Source organism: Eurytemora carolleeae, unplaced genomic scaffold, assembly GCF_000591075.1.
Source record: "Eurytemora carolleeae unplaced genomic scaffold, Eaff_2.0 scaffold1519, whole genome shotgun sequence".
NCBI classification, from domain to species: Eukaryota; Metazoa; Arthropoda; class Copepoda; order Calanoida; family Temoridae; genus Eurytemora; species Eurytemora carolleeae.
This window is the reverse complement of record NW_019397411.1, coordinates 53,764-66,370: the sequence shown is the minus strand read 5'-3', so window position 1 is coordinate 66,370 and position 12,607 is coordinate 53,764. Positions and strand designations below refer to the sequence as shown.

The following is a 12,607-nucleotide window of genomic DNA, read 5'->3' as shown; positions in this document are numbered from 1 at the left end:
ATTAGATTAAACCTACTTATAAGGCTTCTATTCGAATAAAACCTACTCTTGAGGCTTCTATTCGGATGAAACCTACCCTTAAGGCTTCTATTAGAGTAAACCTATTTATAAGGCTTCTATTCGAATAAAACCTNAGGTTTCCTCTCCCTTAATAAATCTATTTAGAAAGTAATCTTGTTTAAGGTTTTCTCTCCCTTAATAAATCTATTTAGAAAGTAATCTTGTTTAAGGATTCCTCTCCCTTAATAAATCTATTTAGAAAGTAATCTTGTTTAAGGATTCCTCTCCCTTAATAAATCTATTTAGAAAGTAATCTTGTTTAAGGTTTCCTCTCCCTTAATAAATCTATTTAGAAAGTAATCTTGTTTAAGGTTTCCTCTCACTTAATCTTAAAAAACTAATTAATCGTACTCTTAATCTTATGGCGTTTCAAACGCAAGTGGATTTTACTTGCACGCAATTATTACGGAATAAACGTAACAAAATTGCGGTTGTAGCGCGCAATTTGGTCCAACTTTCTTGCGTTTGTGTTCTAGTTTTTTTATACCATATTCAATTTAAACCTTATGGCACGCAATAAATGCAGTTAATTACTGCGCAATTCCGTTAAACAACAAAAAATTTCAATTTAAACTTAGACCGCGTCTTTGGATAATTCTAAAGAAACTTCTTTTTATTTTATTTCAAGGTAAATTAATAGCCCTGAAATATGAATGCAATTGATATATTAATATTAAACACATTTTTACGAGGCATTTGATCTTAAATATGTAAATACGACATTATAAAAAAACTCTTACTATGTATTCATATATCTGGGATTCACTGTAGTGGCATACAATAAACTGATGAACTTTTCATTTTAGTCTCAAATGCTAAGAAAATTGAATTTTAACTTAATCTTTTATTTTATAATATTCATATGCAGCATGATAACCAGAAAACTCTGGCAAAGGAAGACTACATTTTAGACGCAAGCAGACCCATTAAACTGAATAAGTGAAATTGCTGCATATTCCTTACAGTAAATACTTGTTTGAAATTCTGTTATTAACTTTAACAGTTTTTTTTCTGAGAAAGCAGCAAGTTGAAATGTCATCTTCCATGATTAGAATCTACGCAAGAACATCTCTTATAGGACTTGCAGAACAATTTTCGAAAGTTCACCTGTAAGCGTAATTACAAAGATTACAATGCCCGATTTACAACGGTATCCTTGAAATGTTTGTCTAAACAAGGACGAATTAGATTTATTAGTTTTTTAGATTATTTGAACCGTTAATTTTCATTTGTGGTTTCTCAGTGAATACTGACCTGAGCATAATTTGTTTAAAAGAAACATAAGAGAAGATATCAGAATTTAACACTTAAAAAGTGATAAAACGACGTTTCCAAGTTTTTGATCCGATTAAGGTCTCCAGGGTACCGTTGTTTATCGGTCTTTGCTATATTTTCATGCATGGAGATTGGAGGGTCACTTTTTTTAAGTTTACAATAATTTTAACCATGATCAAGATAAAAAAGTTCAATTTTAAAGGGACTGTAAAGGAAAAATGAAAGGGGGTATAGGCTGAAAGCTAATCACTTTAGCTCTTGATCGCGACCTATGAAATTTATATCTGATGTTCCTGTCTAAAGAAATGGATATAAAACTGAGTCAAATTTATACAAAAATTCATATACAGGGTGTCTCAAAAAAACTGTGCAGTAGGGGTATTAGTAACTGAGGAAACAGTTTTCGTTCAAGGTCATTACGATCAAGGTGTCATTCGAAAGCTCTATATTTCAGTTATTTCATGATGTGAAATTTTTCTTTCTAGGCCTCATACTTTTTATGTTACAACCAATTATTTGAGCGTAAGTCGAAAATCGATTTACCGGATTTTTATATGCAGCAAAACTCCCACCAATGAGAGTGCAGTATACTAGTCACGTGGGCCTGTCTGTATCACGTGACCAGTATACTGCATTACCATTGTGAGTTCTGACGACGTCATACGTAAATTATAATCACCTACATCTATTTAAAATAAAAATAAAATTTATAAAATAATAGTCGGAGAAAACCAGGGTATAGGAATAAAGGGAAAGGAAATGGCGCTGGTCTGGCATGAGAAAGCCAGTCGCACTGCTTTGCAGAGCAGTACTTTAAACTAACACACAATCTTCTGTTACAGACACACACTCATGACTACAGTCAAGGACATTGTAGAACAATGTCGTCGATTATAATTAAACTTGAATAACGAGTAGTTTATTGTAAACTTTAATCAAAGTATATACTTTGCATGAAAATTTGGCTTTACAGTGTTGACTAAAATATGTAAATAATATATTACATGTATATTAAACAATTAACAATAAACAAATGTACTCTCCTAGGCTGTACATATACAAATACCGAGATTCTTACGTACTGTATAAACCTGCAGTACACACCTTCGGTACTTTAAACTGACACACACTCTTTTGGTACAGACACACATACATGACGTTTCCGCCCCCTGGAGAAAACCTAAATTACTATTAGGTTTCTCTGGGATATATTCGTTTTCAGATTGGTTGCATATTTGCTGAATATGATCTGTTTAAACCTACCATTTCTATACTAAATTGTATATATATGAATTTTCGTATAAATTTGTTACAGTTTTCTATCAATTTCTCGAGATAGGAACATCAGATAGAACTTTCATCAGTCGCGATCAAGAGCTAAAGTGATTAGCTTTCAGCCTTTACCCCCTTTCATTTTTCCTTTACAGTCCCTTTAAGTGATTCTAGTACATACGTTTACATGAGCAATATACGAACAATAACGATTCATTTAAAACCTGAAGTTTAGTTAACTATTAAATTAGATAAAAAAGGTCACAGGTTGAAACACTTTGATTAACAAAACAGATAGAACGCTAGATGTCGTCTTTTCTAGATTTATGGTTTCTTGTTCATAATATCTGTATTGTTAATTAATCTACGACTATCAGGTTGAAAAGATGTAATGATTTAAAAGGTTTAAGTTTGAAGAAAGTACTAAAATTCGTTTTTTATACGATCCTATTTTTAATACGCGCGTTTCTTTAAACTTGTTAGGGTCCAATTGAATAAAATTTTTGTCCTAATTGTATGCATTTCGAAATGAAAAACAAATATTCGAATAATTTCAAGTGACTCTCATTCACGATTCAATTTTGAATATACCGATACAACAAATATATTTATTATTTTAACAATAAATTACATTTAATTTTATCTGTCATGGTAAACAAGAAACATTGAAGTACAATACATCTAGGTTGCGTAATCTGAAGAAAATGGGTTAAGCCGAAAAAAAAAATATTTTTATCCGTCAAAGCAGAACTTATGGTGAAAACAACTGATGTTGTTTTTATTTTCAATATTTTTCGACCTTACTAATACTAATGCTTATTTTCTATAACATAACTAAGTGATGTTTTTTTCTTCAGCATATAAATGATTTTTTATCTTCTTCAACTTTTCCAATAAACGCCTCGTAGTTGTCTAGAGTTTTAGCTGTTATCTGCTCTACAGCCTAGAAAAGAACATTGTTAGAGAAAGTGTTGGCCGATAATTTGAAACTTTTGTAGATATATCCATCTTTTGTAGATATATCCATCTTTTGTAGATATATCCATCTTTTGTAGGTAGATATATCCATCTTTTTAGATATATCCATCTATCCATCAAATATCTATCATATAAAGCATAAACTCTTTTACATAATTTTAAATGACCCTCCTTGAGCTGTATTTCCAATTAAAACATTTTCAACTGTGGATTCTCTTAAGTGTCAGTTGTGAATCGGACAGAACCCTTTTGAAATTGAGGGTACCTTAAAATTAAAATGACAGTCTCTTTCAGGGCATCTTTGATTAGTAAGTAAGTTTCAGTTATTCCTAATTTTAAGAATTGAGGAATTTTGTTGTTTTTCAAGTTGGTAACAAACCCCATGAAGATTAAATATGTGAACTATCCCTTTAATCCTATTCAAATATGTGAACAATCCCTTTAAACATGATTAAATATGTGAACAATCCCTTTAAACATATTGAAATATGTGAACTATCCCTTTAAACATATTCAAATATGTGAACTATCCCTTTAAAACTATTCAAATATGTGAACAATCCCATTAAATAGTTACAAATAAATCTACATACCTGGTCTGTATAGAAGGCAATATGAGAGGAGAGAATAACATGCTCGAAGGTTGCCAGCTTAGCTAGATCAGGGTGCTCCTGGAACCCTTCTTTGGATTTATCGTGGAAGATGTACTTCTTCTCACCTTCGAACACATCCAGGGCAACACCCCACAGCTTCTTCGACTCTAGCGCCTGCAAATTTTATTATTTAACAGTCTAAACATTCATGTTGATCAACACCGGTTTTAGATAATCTTCCAAAGAATATCTCTAATTTTCTAATCCTTGCAGATCTTTAGAGTTACAAACTTTTGAGCAATTGATTTAGATAAACTCTTAGTTTGAAATATCAACAGATTGCGACATCAGGTTGAAAGATTAAATGGATTAGAAAATAAGAGTTTGAACTTGGTAGTTGTAGTTCCTTTTATCCAAGGTAGGCTCCAGGTTCCAAATGTTTACCAATTCTAAATGTGATATTTCGAAGGGAACACTTTTATATTGTTCCCAAGTACTCATCAAGGCTGGAAAGGGTAATTGACTCATACGACGAGTTTTGCGGTGTATAACTCAATTGGTGTACGCTACGGCTAGGACATTTGGACACAAGCATTCACTCCTGGATGCCGAGTTCATTAGAGCCTGATCCAATCAGGGTTCATTCATGTGTTTGTTGTCTATTCTGAACCAATAGAAATAGTATGGTGGTAACATCTATATTTCTATTTATCTCATTATTCAGTCAGAGTTATGAATCCTTCAGTCGGCGCTACCATTAAATGGAAATATTTACTTTTACTGAAACTATAGTGCATTGCGGATACAATCAATGATTACCAGCTTTAAATGAAACGAGGGCGACAAAAATGAAAACTTACCTCAAACTCAAATTTTTTGATTGTCCCTATATCTTTGCGATCTGATGTTGTTGAACTTTGGTATTTCAAATAAGAAATTTAGCTAGATTATATAACCAAAGTTTAAAATATCAAAGGTTTACACCATCGGATAAGAAATCGATTTTTGAAAAAAATTCAGCACATTTGGTCCAACCATTTGGCTATAGCTAACATATATACATACGAATATATATATATATATATATATATATATGAGCGAAGAGCTTTATTATATAGATGGAGTAAACATACCTTGATGAGAGAAGGAAGATGAATTATTTCTCCTCTGCTAGTATTTATTAGAACCACATCATCCTTCATCTTGGAGAATGCGTCCTAAAGATAAGAATTAGTTTTTTATTCTTTAAAAGATAAATAATCGGTTATTCAACTCAACAACAGGGACCATTTTAATTAGGGGATCAAGCATTTATCCTCAAATTTAAAAAGTGCTCAAACTGGATGTTGAGATCAAGAGTTTAAGATTGACTATACAGAAACCGGCCTCAGGACATAATGAATCATATTTCATCATGTTCATCCGGTATTTTTTTCTTATTTTTCCCGGAAAGGTTTCCAGTAAATATGAAAGGTTGGATTAAATAATTGGTAAATCTATCTCGTTTTTACCTCGTCGATCAGATGATGGGTTTGAGGAAGGAGTGGGACATGGATAGAAATAAAATCTGAAGTTCTGAAGAGAGTATCCAGGTCTGTGTATTCAGCGTTACGGAGAGAACCAATCCATTCTTTATCTGGGTATACGTCAAAGCACACAACTCTGACCAACAGCAAATATTGAAAACTTATTAACAATGGAAATGATTCTTGGAAACAAAATCGTATTTTCTAATTTTTATATCTTCTCAACCAAATGTCGTAGACCTTAGATATTTCAAACTATGCATTCTGTTAAATCAAATAGTCTAAGTTTGAAATATCAAAGGATTACGCTATTAGGTTAAAATGATAAAGAGGTTTAAAAATTCGAGTTTGTGGAAAAGACTCAATCCCTTTACACAAATACTTCAAACAGAAGTTAGGGAAATTTTACTCTACCCAAAGTTCGCCAAACTAGTTTTGCGAACAAGACATCCAGAGCCCAGCGGCCACCAATGACTTCCCTATACGGTAGAAAATTATCATTATTCCAAAAAAATGGTTTTCTATTAAATTATCAAAATATGTGATTAATGTCAATATTTGGTGAACCTTCCCTTTCAACTAAACCAGAAATCTTCTCCGCGGTCTTTTTACCTGAAAACAACAACAACATTATGTTCAATTGATACAGAAATTATTTATAGTTTTATAGTTTTAATTTTACTTTCTTAAGTTTTCAATATTTTACAGCCTAGATCTCATTTGGTTAAAAATTGGACAGCCTTCGGATAAAACTTTACACTTCTCGTTGGTTTTGATCAAATATCCAAGGTTTAATTATTTCATAGGAGTTAAGCACTTATTTTGAAAGCTAAATTTAAATTGGATTATTTATTGTTGAAAAATAATCTAGTTCTCTTTGATTGAGATTGAATAATTTAATCAAAGTCTTGTTGGTTTATACATTAATAGCTCCAAGCACTCCTTCGCGAAAGTTTTTTTTAAAATTTTCATAATGAACTGGGGATTTATAAAATATGGAATATCATGAATTTTTTCTTTAAATTCCATTCATCCTTGAGCTTTTTGAACACAAAAATTCCTATATTCATTGTTTGAAAGCTATAAATATATATATATATTTGTATTTCAGTTTTTAACTTCACATTTTTATTAAATAAAGAATTATACTAAACATAATGTTTCACGTCTATCATGACGATCCTTAGTAGTTACAATTCTTTGGACAACTAAAATTTTAATTAATATTATATATAATATTATAATAAAATTTTATTTAATAAAAATGTGAAGTTAAAAACTGAAATATAAATCTCCGTTGGTATATACGGTATTGAGAACTCTGCAGTCCTACACTTCTACAAAACTGTTATATATATTTGTATATATTTTCCAGTTTTTAAACTTCACATTTTATTAAAAAAGAATTATACTAAACATAATGTTTCACGCCTCATGACTATCCTCAGTAGTCCTAATTCTTTGAACAACTATATAGATATATATATATATTTCGACTAATGATAACAAATTTGAAAAATTCATTAATCAGAATATGGAAAAATTGAGCAGTGATTAAAGGGAACTCCAATTATAGTATTTTACCTATAAGACCAGTTCCAATAATACCACAGGTTTTATTCTCCAGCAGTAAGCACTGTAGGCTGGTTATATCAAAATCTGCCTTTTTGGTCATAACGTAGGACATGTGGGTGTTCTTGGCTAGAGCCATGATCTGGGCTATAGCGTACTCAGCAATACTTCCAGGAGAGTATGAGGGGACTCGAGCAGCTCGAATACCTAAGTGAGTACACTGTTAAAAAAGCGCGGATACTTCATTACAACTACGCTCTTAAAAAAGCTCGAATACCTGAGTAAGGACACTGAACAAAGTGCAGATACCTATGTAAGTACACTGTTAAAAAGTGCCGATACCAAAGTAAGCACAACTGTTTAAAAAGTGTGGATACCTAATTCAGAAGTGCACTGTTAAAAAAGTGCGGATAACCAAGTAAGTACACTGTTAAAAAAGCACGAATAACTAAGTAAGTATACTTACTGTATTTCCACCAGCCAAAATCAGACATATCTGCTGATTTTTTTTATTTGATCTGATTACATTATAAATAATTTAGAATCTTGTTACATTATTTACCTATAATTTAGGATCTTGTTACATTATATACCTATAATATAGGATCTTGTTACATTATTTACCTGCTGCCTTGAGTTCTACGGTTGGAGAGTTATCATATCCTGCTGAACAGTGGAGGATCAGTTTAGTTCCATTCTCTACCAGAATAGGAACCTATAATTTATATATATATTAGATATTAGCTGAAGTGCCCGGCGTTGTCCGTGAAATAAAAAATCTAGTTAAAAAAAAAAAAAAATTATTATTTTTTGAAGATAAAAATTCTAATTTTCTTTAGCCAATTCTACCCCCGGACAACCATGGATTCCCTAATTAAATTTTAAGCAAATTTGGTTCAGCCGTTTGGCCAGCTATAGCTAACATTTAAATATACAAATATATACATATATACATGAGCAAAAGCTTTATTATATAGATATTGAAGAAAAGTACGAATAGTTTGACTACTTTCTTAAAGATGAGACAAAGAATTAGGAAAGTAATTTAACTAGACAAAGTTAGTACAACTACTTCTTGCTATTTATTAAATTTGACGTCCAGTTTTATATGTAATTAATTGTCTAATTGTCTTGTCCAATCTTCATAATTGTGAATGTGTCCCATTTAAAAAGAAAACTATTCCTCTAAATATCTATAAGTGCTTCTAGTTATTTTTCTAGCAGTCTATCAATTTCTCTGTTTGTATATTAGTATATTTCTGTCCATCTACCTATCTGTCTATCTCCAAATTTGTTCTTTTATCTGTCTGGTTTGGCTATCTGTCCACCTTACTATATGTCTATCTGTCCATCTGCCTACTGTATATCTGTCTATTTTTCATCTTTCTATCTATCTATCTTTACTATGTACGTATATCTCTGAAGATCTGTCCATATTTCTAATGTCTATCAGTCTGTATATCAGTCTATCTATCCGTCTACCCGACTACCTCTCTTTACGTCTCTCGGTCTATTTGTCTTTCCGTCTACAATCTACCAGCAATTCTCTGTCTATCTGTCTATCTGTCTATCTGTCTATCTGTCTATCTGTCTATCTGTCTATCTGTCTATCTTTCTATCTGTCAATCTGTCTATCTGTCTATCTGTCTATCTGTCTATCTGTCTATCTGGTTTTTATGTCTGTCTACCTGTCTTGCTTCGATCTTCTTATTAACGAATATGCAGATAGCTGTAAACCCCTTCCCTCCTCTCAGGTTTTCATCAGACACTCCACTCTCTTCGGATACCTTCACCTTGAACCCACGGGCCTGAACAACATTTCATAATTTATTTTCAACTACAAAATACGAGATAATACAAATAATATATCACAGTTTATGATATAGTTTGGACCCGCCTAGCTAGAGTAGAATGTTTTAATTAGTTGGCCCATGAATAGACGAATGAGAATTGAATATAAATGTATGTATACATTGTACAGTGTACAGTGTAAAGGTACATATTAAACGTAATGTTAATCAAGGTGGTATAGAATGATATTAATGATATAAAAGGAAAAAGGTGAGATGGCAAGATCCTGTACGTAAAGTATAATTTCTTTTGTTTGGATGTTTTTAATCTTCTCTTTTAAAAATTGGTTTTCAAGTTAACATAATTACAACTCCAATTTCCAGTCTAAAAACAGAATAAATCTAAGGTTAATTTGTTTGAAAAAAAGGATTTTACAAAAAAACATAAAGTAAGACGACCTTTCAAAAATCTTTTTATGAGAGAAGTACAAAAAGTACAACTGACTTCCAGTTTTACCGGATTTTTGAAACAATACAATTTTCCTTTCTTTGATATGAATCTAATGATTAATTCAGGTGTTTATTTTTTTGAATTTTCGAATCTTAAAAAGTGTAAATCATATTTTTCACTTCTCCAGGAGGGTGGGTGCATAGTCATGAGCCCCCCCCCCCCACCCCTCTCTAAATTAGATATTTTCAATTTCTAAATTGAATGCGATAAAAAGAATTTAATTGCAATTTCAGACATCAGTTCAACAAAAATTTCCAACTTATTTTTATGCAAACCCCTTAAAAAACATCGCTCCTTAGTATATTTTAAAAACTATATTTCACTATATTTCTACTAGGTTAAAAAAGAATACCTCAAAAGCTTCTTTCAGCGTATGTGTGAGATGGCATCTTGTATTCAGAATATATAAATCACCCATTTTTAAACTAAGATATTTTCGACTTTTAAAAAAATCTTCAAAATACATCCTTGCCACCTTGGCGCACAAAAATGACAAAGAAAACTTTAAAATAGGAAAAAGAAGAACTTCGAACTGGAAACATACAAGGAAAATTAAGATAGGATATAAAACAGAAGAGATATCCATCTTTTGNTAAAGACAGGGATGAATAGTAGTAAACACTGAAAGGATATATTTATTACAATAAAGTAAAAATTAATCGTAACATTATAGATTCAAAATTCTGGGCATTTCACATCATGCAGAACCTAGGAAACTATACACGATATTATTACAGGCTAGACATTAGACAATAATTATGTCTAGACTCTATAAACTAGACACTTTTCAACTCTAGTTAGATAGAACATTAGACACTTAATTTTTATCATTGCTAAATACTACTTGAAACTGGATAAAACTAGATACTGTTGTGTAGATCAACCGCTAGACTCAAGTTAGCATAGGACTATAGTTAAAACTATAATAGACACTTTTGCCCCTAAAAACTAGCTAAACCATTGTTTTAAACTGTACTCTATTTAAAGGGGTGACCGGCTATGTAAGGTAGTTGAACTGAGTATGCAGTGTTGTGGAAAACTTCTTTGAACGTCGAATTTGCGCTCAAACTCAGGATTTACATATCTTTAAAAAGTTTAATATATCTCAAATGAATCCGAAAGAAGTTTCCACAACACTGCATACTCAGTTCAACTACCTTACATGTCACTCGCCTTAAAACTTACCACAATCTAATACTGGACACAATTCAACACTGGACAGGAGTTATGTCTGGATAAACATTAGACAGAAGTTGACACTAGACAGTAGACAAGTAAAACAAGACTGAAGGAATGGTGTAACTAAGCTGATGCCTAGTGGAGTAGCTTCAAACCCGGTTTAACGTGACTTTCTCAGAGAGAGAGCATTCGTCCTTTCAAGGGTAAACCCGGAGATATTATGCAATCCTGGCTTTCTTCAACCTCTAGTCATATTCTTCATTCTTCATATACTTCATATACTCATCCTCTCCAGATTTTATTCATCCTTTATTTACTCATCCTTTACTTTATGTTCTTTATTCTTCTTCCTACATGTACTCATCCTATCCATTAAATTCTTCATTCTTCATTCTATATTCTCATCCTTCCTTTATCTACTTTATCCTTCATCTTACTTATACTCATTCTCTCCTTCATAGTCTTCATCCTTTATCCTACATGAACTCATCCTCTCCTTGATATTCGCCATCCTTCATCCTACATTTACTCATCCTCACTCTTTTATATATTCTTCATCCTATATATGTACTCGTAACTCATCCTTAATCTTAATGATAAACTCTCACTGACTACTGTCACACACTATTCATAATATTATTCACTAAATTAACATAAATATCAATAATCTTGAAAACGGATCTAACAATCGGTTTACACATTACGGAACCAAGGTTAAATGATTACTGACAAACATTTTAATCTGCATTTGTGCGGGGGAGGAAGGTTTAGGGGTTTAGGGTTTAGGGTTTGGTNTGGAGAAAAGGGTGAAAAACCTAGCCGTCGCTGTACGTACATCTGTAAAATTTACATAATTTTCCTATGCAGATAGATATATAAATAATATGTCCATATTTTGCATTACAACCCTTAAAAATTGAACCCTTGCATATTGAACACTTGATATTAAACCTTTAAATATTGAACCCTTGAATATTGAACTCTTGAATATTGAATCCTTGAATACTGAACCATTAAATATTGAACCCATGAATATTGAATCCATGAACATTGAACCCTTGAATATTGAACCCTTAAAAATTGAACCCTTGCATATTGAACCCTTGAACACCCTTGATATCAAACCTTTATTGAACCCTGAAAAATTTAACCTTCATGAATATTGAACCCTGAAAAATCCAACCTTGCATATTGAACCCTTGAATATTGAACCCATGAATATTAAACCTTTGAATATTGAACCCATGAATATTAAACCTTTGAATAATGAATCCTTAAAAATTGAACCTTGAATATTGAAACCTTCAATATTAAACCCTTGAATATTGAACCCTTGAATATTGAACCCTTGAATATTGAACTCTTGAATATTGAACCCTTCAATAAATTGAACCCTTGAATATTGAACCCTAGAATACTAAACCTTTTCATATTTAACCCTTGAATATTGAACCCTTAAATATTGAACCCTTGAATATTGAACCCTTGAATCAACGAATCACCACAAAATCTTCCAATATGGTTAGACCCCCCCTCGGCCCTCCCCCTATCTCATCCAATTTCTATATTCTAGTTTTATACCTGTGCTTCCCTCTGTATTCTCTCTGTTAAGGAACATCTAGTATTTAATAGATATATATCTCCCATTTCTTATATATATAGATATATTGTCTAGAAGTAGACTGGTTCAGTTTCTCCTGGTATAGATGAATATATACCAGGAGAAACAGCATGATGAAACCTAACAAAGTATTTGTAACCTTCATGTTTATAAACTAGAGGTGGAAAGGTCGAAGAGAGTTGGGACGAGGAGAGGTAAGGAGAAGATATAAACATTAAACATGTTTCAAT

The 12,607-nt window shown here is 31.8% G+C and overlaps 1 protein-coding gene across 2 annotated transcripts; it reads right to left on the bottom strand.

Annotated features, from left to right (window-relative positions):
* Positions 1-3,195: 3,195 nt before the first annotated feature.
* On the bottom strand, positions 3,196-12,442 carry LOC111714140 (D-lactate dehydrogenase). Of its 2 annotated transcripts, XM_023489187.1 has the most exons (10): positions 10,763-10,850; positions 9,930-10,002; positions 8,965-9,084; positions 7,901-7,991; positions 7,289-7,483; positions 6,277-6,316; positions 5,690-5,840; positions 5,312-5,395; positions 4,179-4,352; positions 3,196-3,550 (listed from the first exon to the last, which is right to left on the bottom strand). In XM_023489187.1, exons 2-10 carry the CDS (start codon positions 9,993-9,995, stop codon positions 3,461-3,463), a joined length of 1,011 nt encoding a protein of 336 aa, XP_023344955.1. In that variant the 5' UTR covers positions 9,996-10,002; positions 10,763-10,850; the 3' UTR covers positions 3,196-3,460. The 2 variants fall into 2 exon arrangements, with proteins under 2 accessions (XP_023344955.1, XP_023344956.1); XM_023489188.1 differs by lacking the exons at positions 9,930-10,002; positions 10,763-10,850 and adding an exon at positions 12,338-12,442.
* Between the last annotated feature and the right edge of the window lie 165 nt (positions 12,443-12,607).

Bases quoted from the DNA above. Each gene is read 5' to 3' on its own strand.
- LOC111714140 (XM_023489188.1), bottom strand. From the start codon at position 12,403: ATGGGAGATATATATCTATTAAATACTAGATGTTCCTTAACAGAGAGA. The intron at 7,992-8,964 runs GTAGACAGACAT...TATAAATTATAG, and splicing joins AGAAGATCGAAGCAAGACAG to GTTCCTATTCTGGTAGAGAA. The intron at 5,841-6,276 runs GGAAGGTTCACC...GCTGTTGGTCAG, and splicing joins ATTTCTGGTTTAGTTGAAAG to AGTTGTGTGCTTTGACGTAT.